Source organism: Artemia franciscana, chromosome 4, assembly GCF_032884065.1.
Source record: "Artemia franciscana chromosome 4, ASM3288406v1, whole genome shotgun sequence".
In the NCBI taxonomy this organism is placed as follows: Eukaryota; Metazoa; Arthropoda; class Branchiopoda; order Anostraca; family Artemiidae; genus Artemia; species Artemia franciscana.
In genome coordinates this window covers 9,333,214-9,354,479 of record NC_088866.1, presented here as the reverse complement: position 1 = coordinate 9,354,479, position 21,266 = coordinate 9,333,214, and the positions used below count along the sequence as shown (strand labels likewise).

The 21,266-nt window shown below is 35.7% G+C and overlaps 1 protein-coding gene across 3 annotated transcripts in view; it reads left to right on the top strand.

The window, feature by feature from the left end:
- Positions 1-21,266, top strand: part of LOC136025958 (somatostatin receptor type 2-like) — a 170,453-nt gene that overhangs the window by 74,171 nt on the left and 75,016 nt on the right. For all 3 annotated transcript variants that reach the window (XM_065702069.1, XM_065702068.1, XM_065702070.1), the window contains one exon: positions 12,934-13,075. In XM_065702069.1, the coding sequence (XP_065558141.1) occupies positions 12,934-13,075 (142 nt within the window). The remainder of the gene's footprint in view (positions 1-12,933; positions 13,076-21,266) is intronic.

Genomic DNA, 21,266 nt, shown 5'->3' with positions numbered 1-21,266 from the left:
GGTGCCCGAACCATCGTAAGGTTCACTCGGCTGCTTAAGTTGAAAACTGAGACTGCTTTGTGAGCTGCAAAAGCTTCTCATTTCTGACGAAGTCGGACCATCGTATGCCCTCAATCCTCCTAGGCTTTTTGCATGAAATATGTCGATTTTCTCGAGGGTTGCAGCTGATGCTTGCTATATCTCAGCTTCGTAAAACATCACAGACCCGACTAAAACGTTGAAGATCCACAGTTTCGTTGTATGACTGACGTTCGGTTTTCGCCAGAGGGGACGATTCAGTCTGCCCATGACAGAAGACGCTTTGGATTTTTTTCGCTTGCAGTTTGGGAAGAAGCGAGCCATGTGAAGAAATTATGGAGCCCAGGTAGGTGAAGTCTTGAGCAACTTCGATGCCAGTGGAGCTTCCAGCGCTTCCAGCAGCTGCTCCATGTAGTCTGCCAGAATGGCCAAGTCATCGGCAAAATTAACATCTGTGATGGCACGATCTCCGAATTTGAGCCCAAAGTTGAGATGTGAAGTGGTTTAGTCGTAATGTAATATACGATGACATTGAAGGGCTCTGGGGCCACTGCACATTCTTGGCGCACCCTTTTCGTGATTTGAGAGAACGGGCTGTGCAAACCATTTACTTGTACATAGCTCTCCGTCCCATGGTATAGTGGCTTGAGAAGTTGGCAATATTTCTCGGGTCGGTAAGCAACTCTAGAATCCACCAAAGAGCTTCTCGATTAACTGAGTCAAATGCAGCACGAAAGTCAACCAAGGCAATAAATGCCTTCTGTTGAAACTCTGTGTGGTCTTCTCTGCTATTTGTCAAATTATAAAAATATGCTCCATGGTTAAACGGTCCGAAACAAAACCAGCTTGCTCCGGTCGCCGGATTTTTCGAATGATATTCTGACATCGATCCAGCAAGACCATTGAAAAGAGTTTGCCAGGGACTGACAGAAGGGTTATTCCACGGCAGTTGGAGTAGTAACTTCTTGAGCCTTTCCTCTTTCATAAGGGAATGATGTCACCCTTCCTTCAATCCTTGGGAATTATCTCTGTTTGGCAGATTGTAGAGAACAGGGTGAGGGGAAACAGGAGGATTGCAGGACCTCCATATTTTAGCAGTTCTGAGCTTAGGCCGCAGATACCAGCAGCTTTATTATTCTTGAGCTTTTTTAATGCATACCCAATTTCTGAGGAGCTGAAAGGCACGTCTGGAGGGGCATTTGGTTCAGGTCTTTGACTACAAGTTTGGCTGAAACTATCATTAGGAGGCAAAGACGGGTTACTACTGTTGAGGAGCGAAGAGAAGTGGTCCTTCCATCCCTCAAGACAAGAACCTTCATCAGAAAAAAGTGTTCCATTCCTGGACAGGACGGGACCCAAGGTTGGAGTTTTAATTTCCGTGAGGTCTCGGAGATGCTTGAATAGGCTACCCATGTCTTTCTTTTTTGCAGCTAGCTTGATTTCATCGGCTTTCCTTGCAACAAACTGGGCTCTATTCCGGTGAATGAGTCTGTTCTGCACTCCATTTAGCCTTCGATATGAGGTCGTTCCCCGAAGAAGTATTTCCTTCCGTCTCTTGCCAAGCATTAATTGTGCTGCTTCACTGGTCTGCGATTTGAAATGCTTCTAGAGATCTTCGCAGCTATTAAGTGAGCCGAGAGGTTCGAAGCGATTCGATACCTCAACTCTGTACTTCTGGCGAGCATCCAGCTCCTTTGGTTTCCCAACATCTGCAGCAACGGGTTTTCATTTCGATCGTTGCGCATGGAGGCGGAGCCGGAGATCGTCTCCTTTTTACAACCGCCGTTACTATACCACGTGTACTGATGAATAGTTTCACATTGGAAGTAGGTGTTTGCGATGCAAAGGTCGTGAGATTGCCACAGTTCAATTAGGCGAAGTCCATTGTCGTTAAGTGGGTCAGGGAATACAGGGCCAACTATGCCACGTCATACACCCATATCATCACGCACTGTCACATTGAATTCGCAAAGGAGAACAATTATATCTTGGGGGGCACTGTCACAAGGAATATGGACAAAGCAGAGTAGAAAACCTCCTTAGTCACATCATCAGAATCGTTGGTTGGTGGCATAACATACGATGACTGTCATCTTGCCATGCTTGTGTCAAAAATGGACCTTAATTAATCTGTCAGATACAGCCTCGTGTAAAAGTAAGGCCTTTCTTTTAAGGCTATTTAACGAGAGGCCAATGACATTCTTTCTAGTGCTTACTCCAGACCAGACTAATGAGTCACTGTTGCCTACTCGCTCTTCTCAACTTCCGGTAAGATGGGTTTCTGTAAGACTGCAATCGGTAATTTATTCTTGCAAATTTCTTCGGAGAGTAGGTTCTTTGACGCAGGTGCATTCAGAGTCAAGACATTCCAGGTTGCTGTCTGTAGCCGCCTTTGGTGCGTAAGGTTTAGTCTGTCAGTCTTTCTGACGTCGTCAGCATGTTTGTTGACGCGCGATGGTCGAGATCTTAAAAGGGAATCCGGGTCCGAGGCTATGTTTTCACTTTTCGTAGCACTTAATTTTCGGGTGGAGGGTCACTAGCCCAACCGATCCTAGGCCTGGAATCTGATTAGAGCTAGGTTAAACCTTGGTACTGAGATTCCCAGGGTGGGATCCACCCGCCACATGAGGTTGCGGCCGTCCTGATCAGAGTGTTTAGTTAGGGAAGAAAACCCATATCCATAGGTACGGCGTCAGCAGACAGAGTCTGCCTCATTCGGACGAACTCCATTCACCTCCAAGCATAAAAAAATAAAAAACGAATAGCTTTCAAACTTCTTGGTGAAAAAACTTGGAAATCTCAAATTCCAAGCTTTTTGTTTCTTAATGAAATTTAAGACTCGTATTGAATTTTCTGGAAATTTTGTATTCACAAAGGACTGGGGGCCATAAGCAAACTGATATGTGTCTAGCTATTATTGCAATAGTATGGGTAGGAAACGGAGGCGTTTCTTGCATCTGTTCATTTGTACATTAGTACATCAGAATATTCATTAGTTTTCTTGTGGCTACTTTGTATGGAGGGTGCTGTTGTAGTAACTTGAAAGGGATTTTATTTGGTTGGAAATGACAATTTCTAAAGCCCTTTTAAGTTCCAAAAGTGACTAAAGGATAAACAGCCTGCCTTCCCTTACCCTTTTTTGCCTCCGGGTGTTCTGTGACTCTCCATGGTACTGTATCAAAACTCAGAGATAGTTATTTTGTTCAAAAGTGTTAAAAGATCCCATAAATGTGCCTCTTTTGTCGGAATGACTCACACAGTCCTAGGGCCAATAGCCCTAAGTTGCATAACTTACCAATTTCTCATAGATAGATTTAGTACAAAAAACTTTCGCTTTTTCGAATGTTGACCAATGGTGTGTGTAGCTCAGGTACTGATCTCTGATTCTCTGCCTTTGGCCGGAAGTGCAATGTATGGCTGCTTGCAACCATCGGACGCTCACCGTGTCTTCTCAACATATTCATCCACTTTCCCATTTGAAGCTGGTTCAATCAGCTTTGAACTCTTAGAAATCGTTTCCTAGGCCGAGGTTTACCATAATTTTCCAGGGTTTACTCCAAAATTGACATGAATACTTAATCAAATCAGCAAATGTATCTGCAACTACTTTTATTTTCAAAATATGTTACATCCATGTGTCATTCCAGCATATGTCACACCCATGTTTTTCATATTGAAAAAATGTTTAAGAGCAGAGCATTGAGGCCATGTGAACCTCAACTATTGTTGAGGATTGGAGCTAAGGATTTTTACCACCTAAGAGTTTTGGCACTATTAGCCCTTATGGAATCTGGGTCTATTTATGGTGAAGTAGCAATGTAAATCGACAGACGCTATTCATTCGCAGGTTGTCAAAATAAATCATCTTCAGTATCTCAAAAAGGGCTCAGGGGATCAAGCTCAGACTTTCAGTAGGTTTTAGGACGCCAATTAAAACTTGAATTTCGACTTGAAGGGTTTTAGAGTAGGTAAATTGAATGACACTTTCCACATCCAAGTTATCAAAACAGCTCATAAAGAAAGAAAAAACGAAAACGATCAATAATGGGGTTTTTAAAGGCCAAACGTAAATACTGAATAAAACACAAAAAAAGCAAATATTTCGAGAGAACAACCGCCTCTCTTCTTCGACGCGAAACAAAATAGTATGATCAAAGAAAAAGTAAGTCCCAAAAAACCAACACGGAAAGTACAACAAAACTAATAAATGAAACTGCCAGAAAAAAAATAAAAGACCGAAAATTGAAAAATTAATTCAATTAAAATCAAATACCAAAAACAACAATAAAGTGAGTTATTCGCCAATATCTGCGATTTGCATAAAATCCAAATAAAATATGAACTGCCAAATATGAACCGCGTTTTCTTCAGTATTTTCATTTGACCTTTAAAAACCTCATTTTATCATTTTTCTTTTTTTATGTTATGGCAGGCCAATGCGGTTTAAGAAATTCTCAAAACAGTTATTTTACCAAATATGGGGAATGGCTTGAGGAAAGGAGTCAAGCTTTTTAGTTTGTGCTTGGTTGTGGGAATGTAAATCAAATGACACTATGCGTGGCAAGTTATCAAAATAGCATGTCTACACTATTTTGGGAATTACTGGGATGATAGGGTTGAAACTCTCAGGGGTATATGGGGGACGGATAGTAAGGAAACTTCACATTTGTCTTAGGAGAAAATTGTGAGAGGGTTAAAAATTTTATGTCATTTTAATGTTATTATGTTATTAAAAGTTTCATGGTATTAAAACGTTTTATAAGCTAAAAGTTTTATGGTATTAAATTTTGGGAAACTTAGAATTTACTCCCAGTGAAGTAGTGAGGTAAATCGAAAGACACAATTTGTAAACAAACTATCAAAATAGTGTGTCAACTTTCGAATGGCAAGGAGTGTTTTTGGGAATTTTGAGGGGCCAAGTTGACTTTCTGTTTGGAGTAGAGGGACGAAGGTGGAGGTATATCAAAAGATACTATGTGTATCAAAATTATCAAAATAAGAAGATGGAACTGAATCTTTCAGATGTTTTTCCGGGAGCCAATTGGACCTCAAATTTGACAGGGTTAGGAAAAGGGGTTTAAATTTTGCGGGTTGTCGATTGTTGACGGTATGTAGGTATGTTCTAAACATAATAAACACCAAAACCATCCAGTTTCATTAGGCTATCCCTGTTTTTGCAGGATAGTGTTTGTCTTCGGAGATAGTGCCAGTATTGATCTTTCTTTTGTCTAGCATATTCGAGCAAACCCTCTTCACCAACTTCTAGGATTTCATCAATCCTTATTTGCTTGGCTTTCATCTCTTTTCCTAATCCTTAGGCTAGGTATTGCCAACAGCATACCTTCTTTGAATACAGACTAATTCTGGATACTGTCAGCTAATCCTTTGTAGATCCATTTCCCAAAATCTGCTGTCATCTGATCCATTTTAAAAAAGGGTTTTTTATGTCCGTCCAAACAAGTCATCTCCTACTATTCTAGAAACACCTATTCAATACACCTACTCCTTGGAAACAATGAGACATCTTTGTGCTACCCATAAACAAAATATGATTTCCTTTTCTGTTCAAGCTACGGGGCTGTAAATTAATAATTTCTGATTAATTTATTATTATTAATTTCCTCTAATTAATTATTTTTGGCAATGATAATTTTGATGGTGGCATTTTATGTTAGTTGTACGTTGTTTCTGAGGGATTTCAGGCCCCTTTTCTTAAATTCTCTTAAATATCCTTTTTTCAAAAAACTGTCATATTTTCAAAATACTAATACATAGTAAATATATGTCACACTTTTTTTAAAAATTACCATCACCAATGATTTGAGACGGTTTTAAAGAGTTTTTCAACCAAAGAGTGTATTTCTTTTCTGCACAGCTTCTCAGCTGTGCAGCTGGGAGGAAAAATTCCAGCGGATTGTTATTGTGCTTCTATGTAACAAGTTTGTGGCCTAGTTTTAGTTGTATTACCTTTTTGGTGTGCACAAAGGTTAATATAAATAGCCTACAGAAGAAACATGGTTGTATTCGGCGGAGGCAATTTTTTTCTAGAGAGAGAAAATATTTATTTTTAAACCGAAACAGAAGCAGTAATAATAGTAATAACAGGGGCGGCAAAACTAAATTAGAAAATAATACAGGACAGAGAAACAAAATTATTTATGAAACCAATAGTACGACCTAATCTGCACCACAAGCCTTTCAACAAACAAATTCAACAATACTAATAAAATCATACCCCTGGAGGCCAGAACACATTACCGAATTGTTTATTTACACACAGCCCCCACCTCAAAAACAAAATAATAAACAAAAGAACTAAAGTTCATACTTAGTAAAAAGGATTTCTTTTAATTCACTGTTGAATAAAGAAATATCACTGTAATTTTTTAAACTCTGATCAAGATTATTCCAACTTCTAATTACCAATTAAAGAAGTACAGCATAGTAAGATAGATTTACTTAATTTTTTTTTTTTTTTTACGATGTGCTGTTAGCTCAACTTAAGAGAAGTCTGCAGCTCATTTTGATGGCAACAAGTTTACCTATGACTCCTTTCATGTGCACCACAATATACATATTTATTGAGTATTTTATTGGTTTAGTTTGCAGACGAGCCAAAACCACAGCAGTGTCTTAAACATTGCTGTAAATTTACAAGATGGATCTAGTAGTGATGGGAGCAAAACTCAAGCAGGGTATTGTATTGTATCAGATTAACGACGCTTTTTGACTACTAAGGTCCCTGCGTCGGCCCTGCAGTGCATTACTGCAGCATGATTCGATCTCTGGGTCCCGTATTACCAAGCTAAGGTCAAACCCACTGCGCCACCACAGGACGCTCAAGCAGGGTTCATTCTGTTTGCTTTAAGTTTAAATTTTTTTTTTGCGTGTCTTAGGTTTCAAATGGCTCTTTAATTTTCTGTGACACAATACTTTTTCCAACTTTTTTTTAAATTAATCGGAAAAATAGTGTTTTTTAAACTTTAAAAATAAACGATTCAACATAAAAACAGGGTGCTGAAATCTTATATTAGTTATCACCAGTTTTTGAGAACGAGGGGGATCATTTAGCTGTTTTTGCATTAAATCTAGCTTCTTAGCTCCATTATTTTAAATATTTGGTTTTGTTAATTACAGAAGTATGTAAGTGTAGCAATTTCCTTCAAAATTATCCTATAAACAGCTTTTTATGATGTTCCAATATCCTGCATTCCTGCAATTCCAGTATCCTGCTAGCAGCTGAGGGAAAAAATTATGCATCAGAGCTGCCCATACAAAAAAGAGATTTTTCTTGTTGTTCAAGCCAGGAGACTCTAAGTCTCATGTCTAGGGTTTTCGACCAGGACAATTCCTAAAGACTTTTTATTTTGATCCAATTTGTTTTCCAAATAATTAATTTTGGGTTACTATGGGCCGAGTTTCGTCTTATAATAGGTTCCAACCACGATTTTGTCAGAATTTTTTTTATTTTAATAGTATGTTTTTAGTTATTACAGAAGCCACTAGATAAAGCAATTTCTTTTCAAATGAGCCCTTAAACAGCTCTCTATGTTGTTCAAAATTCCTCGCAAGCAGTGAAGAAAAGAACGAAGAGAAAGGAGAGACATCAGTGCTACCCATGCAAAAAAGTGATTTTCCTTGTCGTTCATGATGGGCGGTTGTAACTCTCCCGTGTAGTGATTTCGATAATGGTTATTCCAATAGTAGCATCTTAATTTCATCTGAAAATATTTTCTAAGGTTTTTAGACGACCTTTCGAAATTCCCATAAATTTGTTTTTGCAACAAACTTTTACTATAAAAATTAATCAAAATGATGACCTACCACTCTTGAATCAGCTTCAAATGGAAATTTTATTCCACTTGACTGGTTTTTTAGCATGTTTTTAAATTTTCGGTTACTATAGGCTAGGATTCGTTCTTTATTAGTTTGCAGCCATCTCTGTAGCCAACACTATCACCTATGACGTCATTAAAGCGTCATTAGTGAGTTATGACTACGGTCAATAATCGAAAAGTTATTACATGGAGGTGAAGTTTTGTCAAGATTGTATTCCATTTTTAATATTATGTTTTTTACTTATAAAAAGTACGCAGAGACAGCTTTTGAACATCTCTTTATGGGGTTCCAGCTTCCCGTTAGCGGCAACTAAGAAAAGAAAAAAGGCGGGAATAATAGGAAAAAGAAGGAGTCACATTACTGTTTCCCAAGCGAAAAAGTGATTTTCCTTGTTATTCAAGATGGGGAAGTGCAGTTCTCCTAAACGTTGTTTTCAGCCATGATGATTTCAACAATGCAGTTTTTATTTCAATCCAACACCCTTTTTATGGGGCTTCAGGCCATTTGCTTTCACTAAATTTGTTTTCGCAACGAACGTTTGTCATTAAGATTAACCGAAATAGTAGTTACCATTCCTGAATCAGGTTCAAATGTTGGTTTTGCCTCACCTGTTACTGTTCTTTCAAAGCATGCTTTTAAGTTCTCGGTTACTACGGACTAAGGTTGGTTTTCTACTCGGGTGCGCCTATGGGGCAACCATGTTTTTTATCCATTTTGGCTTTAACTTCATTATTCACCGTAATTTCTGTTCACTTTGGATCTCACCTATTCATCGATTGTGATTTCTGTTCATTTTAAGTTTTAATTATTATTTAACTTTATTTCTGCTTGTTTTTCCAATAGCCTTTTTCTTATTTACTCATCTATCTATTATAACCAATCGAAGGATGAAGCGAAACAATTGGTTTGCAAAACTGGGCCTCCAAAAAGGGCCAAATAATTCTGTTTGAAATGCTTTGAAGCTCCACCCATAAGTGCCCGGGCCAAGAGGATTAAAATGCAGAAGCATTCCTATAGGGGTGTGAAAGGACATTAAAGGGTTCAAAAGCAAGTCGAACAATTTTTGTTCTGGTTGTAAGTCTATGGGTCAATGAGACCCTAAGTAAAAAAATATCTAATTGGGAAGCATGAAACCTCAGAAAATACGACATGATAAAGGTTGAAAAAATGTCAATAAACAACAAAGAGAGATAAAACTCCACAAAAAAAATCTCAAACGAGACTACGGCCAGTAGAGAGGAATGACTAAAACAACGCGGATATTTCGCCTGTATCCAAACTAGGCGTCCTCAGCACAAGATATAAAGAAAAAAACACTAAACTAAAAACAAATAAAACCACCACCAATAATAATAAATACAATTGTCGCTACATTGTCATGTCTGGCCAGTTCGGCTTAAGAACTTTCATTCGTTGAAAAAATGTTTTCAATTAGCTTGAAACTTATACCCGTAAGTCTCTGAAAGGAACTTCAATGAAGTTGTTTAGCTGAAACAGATTTGCTGAAAAAGCTTTTGCTGTTTAGCTGAAACAAAAATGCCAAAAACTTGTATTTTCGAATAAATTGAATTCCTTATACGCAAGCTTCAGAAAAAAAAGGTATAAGGCCAGAATCAAGTCCACTCCAAATATTGGAGGCTTTAACGTCAAGGTAGCCCATTTTTATTCGTTATTAATTCCATTCGTCTCACTTTGGACTTGATTATTCATTTCAGTTTCTATTTGTTTAAGTTAGTTCAGTTTCTGCTTGCTTTGTTCACTTAATCATACGTAGTTATTTCTGTATGTTTCCAAAAATTTTATTCGTTGTTATTTCCATTCGTCTCACGTTAGACCTGATTATTCGTTTCAGTTCCTATTTGTTTAATTTAGTTCAATTTCTGTTCATTTTGTTCACTTAATCATACGTAGTTATTTCTGTATGTTCCCAAAAATTAATATCTGGCAAGAAATACTAATAGGAGTCCTATTTAGTTCTCTCCGAATTTGGAGCACATTTATCACCACCAAACAAAACACCCACTTTCATAACTGAAGCAGAATTTATCCCAGACTAATTTTCAAAATTGCATGGCAAACAGCTTTCAATTTACACTGCTAAAATTCATAGAAATATCTCACTGAGGAACTACCTTCTAAAACACCTGATGCTTAGAAGAGCGGTATTAAACCAACTAAGTTATAAAGCGAAACGCTATTACAATTATTTGGGTATTTTAAAGTAATATCTTTTGGGACTAAGCACGTGAAATATATAGGGATATGGATTGAGTGAAAGTATTGCAAGCACCTTCGCATAAAAACTACAAGACTTTATTAGCTGATTGGCTCATTTTATGGCTCATTTCACATTTTTGGTGCAGGTATTCTGATTAATCACCTAATTTTACTTATCATTCAATGGTATACGTTCGATGAAATACCTTAAATTTTTGTATTTTTTCTAAGACCAAACTGCCTTTTTATGGCAAAAAAAATAAATGTTCAAGTGGGAATAATTCCATTTATTAGATAGTAAAAGCAGACACGATCAAATAAACGTTCAAATAGGGATAAACACTTTTATTAGACAGTGAAAACAGATACAAAAGTCTGGGTGTTTTAACCACATAATCAGCGATTGTCGTCGGCAAATAAACTCAGTATATCTTCTAATGAGGATTGTTGTATATGTGGTGGAAATATCCAAACTTTTGTATCTGTTTTCACTTTTTAATAAATATGCTTATCCCTATTTGAACGTTTTATCGTTCGTCATTCCATGGCCTCTTGAAAAGGTGTTGGTACGTTTTTGTTTAATATGTTGGTACGTTTAATACGGTTAATAGTGACTAATTTAGTTAAGTCCACTAAACAAATAGCCAAGAAAATTCAGGAAATGGGTTCATCTGTTAATAGGATTTTAAAAACATTTTCCTATCCTGTTTTGCTAGACAAGTTTTAAAAATGAACTGAAAACGGCTTAAAAGTAAGCAAACCCCGCTCCTTCCCTATAAAAGCTGAATTTTTGGTCTTAATGAAAGAACAAGGTTGTGTTGAATTTCGTAACGGACGGGGGCAATGGTGCTGCTCGAAAAGCAAATTCTTTTCAATGAAGAACAAATGAAACTCTGGTCCTTAGAAAGCTTAGGGGGCATTAGCCCCACTCCTGTTTATCATCATATCTGCCTTATTACTTTATTTCTGCTCCTCTTTTTTTAATATAGCTTTGGAAACTTTACTTTGAAAAACTTATATTTTAGATATATTTCTAAAATTAATTTACTAAAATGAACTTAATTTGGAACAATTCGCTAATAATTCTGTGGGATTTTTTTTTGCAGATTTATCTAGACACCAGTCTCATAACTCCACTGATGTCTTTCAAATATTGTTAATCAAACAATTCGCGGTAACGAACTGTGGTAAGGAGTGACCCGGCTCAATAGTAACTGAAACTCTAGAAAACGGAATTTTGATACCAATAGTTACATCTTTTTGTCACAACTCAACTTTTTAAAACAATTAAAAAACTTTAGCGTAAAGAGCGAGGCGTTGAGGAGGGGACAATTATTGATTGTTTGACTCTTTGTCACAATTCTACTTTTCAAAACAATAAAAAAACTTTAGCATAAAGAGCGAGGCGTTGAGGAGGGGACTACCCCTTTCTGTTCGTTTAAGTTCTGTTCATTGAGGAGAGGAATAATTTCTGTTCGTTTTAAGTTTTAATTTCGCTCCTTACTTACAGTTAAAAAAAACTTGATTTTTAATTTAATTCAGTCCGTAGAGGTTACAATATTTTGACTTTGAATAAAAGCATATTAGAATCAGTTGTCAAAAAGGGGCTTTGACCCTGCAGGAGCCAACCACTCTTTGCTCAAAAGCTGCAGTAAATCATACTATAATCATGCTTATAGAAATCCACAGGATTTCCAAAATATAGAATTATAGAAAATCTATGACATTTAGTCTGCCACTTTAAAGATTTACCTGTTTGGATTGAGCATGTAAAGAGCTTAGTGAAATTGACTAACTGAAGTTGTTACAATAATATCGAAAGTATCTAATGATATTTCAAACAAATAGTAAACTTAAGACTTTATTAGTTGGGCACAGCTTATGCTGGTTCGACATGTGTGCTGCAGATTTTAAGATCAATATGAGATCTCCTAATTGAGCTTGTTTATTCAATTACCTTAAGGAAAATCTTATCGTAACCATGGCACAGTGTTGCTATCGAAAACGAAGTATGACACGGGGCTCTAGAAAAATAACTAGTATAATTAATAGGAATTATTCCTATTACAAATGAAATGTTAGTGGCTTCTTTGAATAAGCCCATAAAGTAAGCAGTGGAGGATTTATTAAAAGCTATTGAAAGCTATTGAAAGCTGTATATAAGGCAATGTTAAGTAGAGTTTTGTTACAAACGGGGACAATAATGCTATTCGAGAAACAAATTGCTTTCAGCAAAGCGTAAATGGCGCTCTGGCCTCTAGAAGGCTTAGGAACCATTCGCTCCCTTCCTTTTTGCTGCAATTTGTGTTCGTTTTAAGTTTAATTGGATCAAAGATTATTATTCTGTTCGTTTTAGGTTTCATATATTAATTGATAATACTTTATGTTCCTTTTATTTAGGTTTATAACTCTATTTCTATCATACTTTATTTCTATAACTCTATTTCCGCTCCACTTTGGTTTCAGGTTATAAGGGACGTTTTGGTTTGTCGTTATTACAAGTTCTAATATAAGAAATGGGAGCAAAACAGCTCGCCCCAAAATGAGCTAAAGATACTGTACTCTTTTAAGGCGCTTTTTAAACTTATATCAGTATGGCTGCTGTTTCAGTTTTCATCGAACACCTCAAAATGTTATTTTCACACCCTGCTATTTTTACCAAAATGATTTTGTCCACTAGATCGTTTTTTACGTGGCATTTTCGTGACGTTTTTTTTTTTTTACTTATTATATTTTTTAATTCTCCACAATGTCAGTGTTAACACAAATTACTGGTTTAATTTTTTTGCTTTGGAGATTTTATTAGTACATTTAATTTTATGCTCTATATTTAATTTTGTGTCCTTTGTTTCTTTGAAGATGTTCTACGTTATCGTTGGTCTTGCTGGCATATTTGGAAACACGTTAGTTATGTACGTCGTCCTGCGATACAGCAAAATGCAGACAACAACCAACAGATATATTCTAAACCTAGCGTTAGCTGATGGACTTTATCTTTTAGGTAAGAACCTTGAGGATTTTCTAAATTATTTACCTTATGCCTACTTGAGTAAAATGGATTCTATCATAAGAGCAAACAGGGATAAAATTCACTGCCTAGGGATTCAGCAGTATTATAGAAGTTCAATCTCAAACGAAAAATTTGCTTTCGCAGAATTAATTTTTTGTTTTTGAACGAAGATGCTGTATATTTTGCATAGGAGATGGATTTCAGGTTGTAGGATTTGTAGGGCATTTTATTTTTACGTGATATTACTGATCCAATTCAGCTATTCCAGGATTGGTTAAAAAAAAATATTTACCCAAAAACATTTTCCGAGATTAATCTTAAAAAAACTTTCTGAATAAGAAGTTTTTTTAATTAAAAAATTCAAATAATAACTCAAACTCCAAACAACCACAAATTACTAATAAAGAATAAATGAAATTCAAAACAAACAGAAATTAAATAAGTAATATATAGATAAACAATATATACAACAATGTACCAAAAAATTAATAAATCAATCTTAAAACGAGTAAAGCTTAAATTGAATATGCAAATCAAGCTTAAAAGCAGCAAAAATATTTTACTATTGAAGTATAAATGAAACTCAAAATGAACATAAATTAAACAAACAACCATAGCGCACAAACATACAATAGGTATTAATATAAATAAGTAAATAAATCTGACAACGAGTTAACCTTAAATTGAATTGGCAATTCAAGCTTGAAAGAACAAAAATTACTACAACCAAGAGTTTGGGTTTTGCCTCTCACTCTGACTATAAAATTCTAGATCCTATTGCATCATTGATGCTTTACTGAAAACGAATTATACAACAAATTTTTTCTTTTGTACTTATTACAACATTGAAAATAAACATAAAAATTACAGTAAAATTAAATTTTGAACTAACGAGATTTTAGCAGTTAATTTCATTATATATTAAATATTCAGTTTAATTTTATTAGTTCTTTCTAAGAGTGTTCAAGATAAATGTTGTTTCACTGCAAACATAAGTTTAGATACTGCCCTCTTTCTAAACTATAAGAATTTAAAGCCTACTGCATCATTGAAACTTCACTGAAAACGAATTATATTACAAATATTTGCTTTTCCAGTTATTACAGCATTGAAAATTAAGATAAAAACTACAATGAAATTAAATCCTGAACTGATTACCTTTCAACAGTTAATATCATTATAAATCAAAAATTCAGTTTGATTTTATTTGTACTATCCAAGCATGTTCAAGACACAGAGTTTTCAGTAAAGCGCTAAAGACACAGTAAGTTTTAAACGTTTACAGTGAGAGAAGGAGGCAAAACCCAAACTCTTGTTTGCGGTGATTTTTGTTCGTTTCAAGCTTGATTTGTATATTCAAATTAAGCTTCACACGTTTTATGATTTATTTATTCATTTACATTAGGGCCTATTGTATATTAGTTTGCTATGCCTGTTTGTTTAATTTTTGCTCATTTTGAGTTTTATTATACTTCAATAGGAAAATTTTTTGTTCGTTTTAAGCTTGATTTGCTTGTTCAATTTAAGTTTTACTCGTTCTAAGATTTATTTGTTCATTTATGTTAGTGCCTGTTTGATTTTTTTTCTGAAATTGTAGATTTAAGTTCTGTTCGTTTTGGGTTTCATTTATTCTCTAATAGTAATGTCTGGTCATTTTGAGTGTGACTTATTACAGGTTTCTATTTCTCCTGGCCCTGGAGGGCTTTGTTTGACCTTGGAGTTTTTTTTGTTTTTTTTTTACCTGATCTTTGAGCTATTTTTAACAAAGTGGCTATCTCAAAATTTCATCGGATGCATTTGGGAAAAAAAGGTCGTGGGGGGGGATTACTTGCCCTCTAATTACTTTTTAATCCAAAAAGGGGAACTAGAAAACCTTATTTATAATCGAATGAACCCCCTCCAAAGTTCATCCGACCCTTTCTTCCATATGAAGTGCCTCTGGGAAAAAAATAATAATAATAAAACAATGAAGCCTTAATGCCATTACTATAGGCAACGCTATAACGTTGTCTCTGAAAAGCAAAGAGCATTAAAAAAAGCATAAACCGGTGGAAAGCAATGCACTGACTTTATTTGAATTTATTTAAATTTATTTGAATACAGCTTTCGGCAGAAGGGTAAATTCAAAATAAATAGAGATGAACTTCCGAAATTAAAATGACAGAAAAAGGGTACTATTCACATTTACAGTAAACTGTAATTTTTAATCAGCCAAGGTTTTGAGCAATAATTTTAGCTTTATTTTTAACAAAATACTTGGGGTGGATAAAAAGGATGGTTTACAAGATACAGGTTGAAAATATGTATGGTATTATATCATTCTTAGAAACGACTGAAGCCGTTCTGAGATCTTATCCTATGGCCTCTCTTTAATCCCGATCTACTTCATTTTTTTATTAAAAGAACATTTTCGTCCTCAATCTGCTATAATTGTTAATGTTTCAACAAATGCAAATCATTGCATTGAAGAATTGAGTTTCTATCTTGGTCATTAAATAGAATTGTTTATTTTTATGAATTCTGATTTCTGATTTCATAACGATGTTTCTTAAAAAAAACCTTAATGCAAGAAATTCTGATACAAGATTCAACTTGAATTCTTATCCGCATCTTTAGCAAATGAACTCCCTTTGCTAAGAATAAAAGATAAAGTAAGAATTGGTGTTGTAAACATTGATAGGGGGAAGGGGCGAAGCCACAGACTCTCTTTATGTCTCTATGAGATGCACAATAACCATAAAAGATCTTATAACAAGGACAAACACAAACTACAGGAGGCTAACCTTCGGCCGAGACAGGAGGTGGAACCTTGATAGCCTGGTAGCTTGACGATAAAAATCCCCTAGCTTCCAATACTTTAAGGCCCTCCGAAAGCTAAGCCAAAAACAGCCAGTGATCTGACATTTCTTGAAGGAAGTCTACTTTACTGTAGCTAGAAGCTCATCAAATTTCAAACCGATAAGGGTGCTTTTGTGCTGAAGGATAATAAATCCAGTACATTTAGAGTCATTTGCGGATTTGACTGCAGATTAACCGGTCCCATTAAATCGGTTAAGTTCGGGAGCTGAGGACTAAAGATGCATTTAAATGTAGCCTATATAAAAATATTGCCGCGTAAAATAGTACTATTTCAAAACAGGTAAAACAATCAGAGGAATCCACAAATACAGATACTATATGTGGATTTCTTTTCAATTGTAAAGCTTGTCTTGGATGTCGCTGATGATCAAGATGACAGTACTGTCGCTGATGACCGAAATACATTAAGTGCGGAATATAAGATTAGAAGCAATTCCATTCTTGGATTTCAGGGTTAGATGAAAAATGTTGGTACGTACTTTGTTTTGAGCTCAGCGAGAGAAAGTAAAACTACGTGCCTGCATTGGGTGAGTAAAATCAGTATAACAATGCATATCTGTGTCGTCAGATGTGAGTATTGGTTCAAGGACTACTTTGACCAGTATTAGAAAACCAATGCTACATATTCCGAGAATCAGAAAAGTATTCAGAGAATTTTTCGGGGGGGGGGGAGATTCAATAATAAAACTGGAGTTTTATTTGAAGATTGAAACAAAAACCTACAAAAACTCGAGCAAATTTAAGATTTAAGAGGGGGAGCAGGCTCCAAGGGTCTACCTGCGTACGTCACTACTGAGAATTACTCAGAGCCTGAATAATGTACATTCAGTTTTACCTCTCCTGGTCCTTTTTTAAAAGCAAGTCTACGCAGTTTTTGTTATGCCCCGACAACACAAATGTCTAACTAAAACCGTAAAGAAAAAATAATGCAGAGATCGTTTTTGCGTACGCACACAGCCAATCCAAGCTTTGTCACTAATAAAAAAAGGGCAAAACTTCAGGCAAGTATACAGGAGTTTTTTTTGGAGAGGAGGGGTTCAGTAGCATAAAATTATTTGATAATTTGATCAAAAGTTCCCAACAATCTTGGAACATTTGGGATTCTGGGTAGGGGCCATCTCTGCCAAGACTAGTATGAATCCCAAGCAATTGACATTCAATTTTACCTCTCCTGAATCGTGGTGACTTTTAAAAACAAGTCGGGTTTTCGTTATACTTCAGTTATACAAAACGTTTAACTAAAACTGTAAAGAAAACAAAAATAGCGCAGACAAGGTGTTTTAAAATTAGGAGCTATTCCATGTTTTGTCCCTCCAATAATCGCTTGTGAAGAGAACAGGCAAATCTTATTAAAGCATGCAAACATGGCTTAACCATTCGAGTGTGTCTCCCTCCTAATATGTTCACATTACATCTCCATCTCTTATAGTTCATTCTTGTTGATCTGTAATTGCGATTTTACGGTCTTATGACCACATTTCTTAAATGTTTGTTCAAAAAGTATTCATCCTTGTTTCGTTCTTTTAATTACAATTTTACGGTCCAGTGACTGAAGTGTCTCTTATGAATGTATTCGTTTTGAAAGCACTTTTGAAATAATTGTTTTTCCAAGAGCCATGTAGGCTGGTTATGAAACTATTACATAACTAATAAATTATTTTTTAGAAAAATAAGATATCTTATGGCGAGAACATAGCTTCACAATACTTGTTTGCAGAACAAGTAGTGGGAATCCTTAGTTCAGAGCAAAATAACTACTACCACACATGCGTCACCAGCTTAAAATATACACTTCATTTCACCTGGTAGGTTCAGTTGTGTCACAATTTTGTTCAGTTGTGTCAGTATTAGTTATCAGTTATTAAAATGTAAAATTATTTATCACCAGCTTAAAATATAAACTTCATCTGACCTGGTAGGTTCAATTGTGTCAATCCATAGAACCTTACAAAAAGGGGATGGATTTTTAAAATATAGGAGAGGGCTTATTTTTTGATTTTTCAGTTTTTTCAATGAAAACCCCCCAAAAAATTAATAAAAAATACTAGAAAAGAGGATTTTTCAAAACTCAGGTGAGGCAAATTTCCTCTTTCCTCTCTAATTGACGCTACTGGGTAAGCTAAATATCGTAGAGAACCCACTAGCCCTCCTGTCCAAAGGTAGAATTTCTAAAGCGTAAAGACCTGCGAATGTCCAATCCGGGATCATCCTGATTCTTAAGAGATTAAACAAAAAAGTAAGAACCAACATTAGAACTATAATAAAAAGAAGTTATTCCGCATATGAGGGCCGCAGCCTCTTCCTCAGCCCTCGCCCTTATGCTAAAGTTATAAAGTTCTTTAATAGTACTTCTCATGCACATTCAACGGTCCATGTGTTTCAGGAGTTGCTCTTGAAGAATCAAACAGTTCGTGGTAACTGTATATAAGAAGCGACCCGGCTCAATAGTAAACAAAACTCTAAAATACGGAACTTTGATACCAATAGTTACATAAAAGAATCGCATTTTAATGCTGATTTTAAATATATCAGTTTCATCAAGTTTAGTCTTACCAATCAAAAGCTACGAGCCTCAGAAAATTTGCCCTGATTTAGAAAATAGGGGAAAACAGCCCTTATAAGTCATAGAATCTTAACGAAAATCACACCAACAGATTCAGCGTATCAGAGAACTCTACTATACAAGTTCCAAGCTCCTATCTACAAAAATGTGGAATTTTGTATTTTTTGCCAGAAGACAAATCACGGATGCGTGTTTATTTGTTGTTTTTTTTCCCCAGGCGTGATCGTATCGACCCAGTGGTCCTAGAATCTTGCGAGAGGGCTCATTCTAACGGAAATGAAAAGATTTAGTGCCCTTTTCAAGTGACTGTAAAAATTGGCGGGTACATAGGCCCCCTCCCACGCTCATTTTTTTCCCGAAGTCGTCAGATCAAAATTCTCAGACAGCCATTTTATGCAGCATAGTCGAAAAACCTTATAACTATGTCTTTGGGGACGACTTACTCCCCCACAGTCCCCGTGGTAGGGGCTGCAAGTTACAAATTTTGGCAAGTGTTTGCATATAGTAATTTTTATTGGGAAGTGTACAGACGTTTTCAGGTTTTTTTGGTTGGAAGGGGGATTGAGAAGAGGGGGTTATGTGGGGGAAACTTTCCATGGGGGAACTTCCATGGAGGGGTAAGAAGATTTCCATAAAGGGGGCGCAGCATTTTCTAGCACTATTTAAAAAAAAAAAACAATGAAAAAATAACTACGAAAAAGTTTTTTTTAACTGGAAGTAAGGAATCAACTGGAAATATTCAATCAACTGGAAATATCAAAGTTTTTTTCAACTTGAAATATTACGCATATAAGGGGTCCACCTCCTCCTGATGCCTCACTCTTTACGCTAAAGTATTTTTAGTAGGACATACACGTAATAAAAACATACGAATATAGAAGTTTGTTACGTAAGCTAATTCGTAAGTTATGTATATCTTTTACTAATGAAAACGTTTGTAAAAAGCTAAAAGTTCTAGTTGCCTTTTTATGCACCCAAAAAATGGGGGGCAACTGGACCTCCTCCCCTCCTTCTTTCTCAAAATCATTCGATCAAAACTATGGGAAAGCCATTTAGCCAAATAAATAAATATGCAAATTTCGCTTCAATTATTCATCTGCGGAGAGCCGAAATCAAAACATGGGTTAACTAAAAAACGTTCAGAAATTAAATAAAAAAAAACAAGTTTTTTAACTGAAAATAAGGAGCGACATTAAAACTTAAAACAAACAGAAATTACCCCGTATATGAAAGGGGCTGCTCCCTCTTCAACGCCCTGCTCTTTACGCTAAAGTTTTTACTGTTTTAAAAAGTAGAGTTGAGAGAAAGAGTCAAACTTTAGTGCAAAGAGCAGGGCGTTTAAGAGGGAACAGCCCCTTTCATATACGGGGTAATTTCTTTTCGTTTTAAGTTTTAATGTCGCTCCTTACTTTCAGTTAAAAAAAACTTGTTTTTTTTTTATTTAATTGTCACAAAAAGTCAAACTTTACCGTAAAAAGCAAGGTTTCGAGGAAGAGGCAGCCCCCCTCATACATGGAATAATTTTCTTTGTTTTGAGTTTTAATGCTGCTCTTAACGTCAAAAATAAAAATTATTTAATTTCTCACTATTTTTTCGAGTCATGACAGGATATCCCCTTCCCCTCCCCCATGTTTAAAAGATGCCCTGGAAAATTTTACAGGAAACAAAATAATAAATTATTGTGCATCCTGATATTTTGTCTGGCAAAAAAAAAATGTACATACAAAATTCAAACTTTCTTTTAGATCCAATTCTTACTTAAAAATCATTCTTTGTGACATAGAATAAATCTACTAACAATAAAACTTTGAAGCCTTCTAGCGACTGGGCTGCAGAAATCTACAGTATGTGAGGGAAATTAAAAAACAAACTTGGAACACTTTCCAATTTATATCATAGGCATAGTATAGAGTTCTCCTGCTCAATGCAGGGAGTAGTGACACTTCACCAAACAGTTTTGCAAACGGTATGAATCTGTTGGTAAAGGTTAGAGAATATTGCTGTGCTTCTCTTTCTGTTCGAAGATTGTCCTCTTTGGCCAACCGTCTGGGTCTACACAGAAAGCAGCTCATCCTCGTTTGGGGTGGAAGGATGTCATAAATAAAGATTTAAAGGGAATGGGAACTTCCTGGGAGGGTGTAAAGAGAAAGGCTTTGAATATATTAGTTGGAGGAGAAGCGTGCGTAGCTGTGTTAGCCTCAGGTGACTTGGTGCTGCAGTGAGCTGCAGTAGCAGTAGTAGTTCTCTTTCTCTTAATTTATTTTGTCTTTATGTTTGTCATAGTGAATTTAAAGCAGTGTCCTTGAAATTTTATTTCCTACTTGAAAAATCGACAACAAAAGCTGACAAAACGTCATAATGTCTGGACATCCTGAAAAAATTAAAATGCTGTAGAAAATCCATCAAAAACAGCGAAGATCTTTGTTACCTGATTGACAGAAATTTAGAAGAGAGGAACATAAGGTAGATTTTGTGCCAGTGAATTTTGACTCAGGATTTGTGTATGAGACATGTTTCCGCTTATCCTAATTTGTTCCTTGTCTTCTCAGAAGGGATAAAAAAAGAGTAATCGATTAAATGTGAACTATATTATGAACAAGTGATTGAAATATGGACTAAGCAATTGGAACTGATGCTTTTAAAACAGATTCGCAAAGGCACTGGACGATTTCAAAGCTTAACAATTTCAAAGAACTATTTAAAAGACTTGCCAAGTGCAACCTATGCAATGGAATAGGATTTTATGGTGTTTGACGGAAT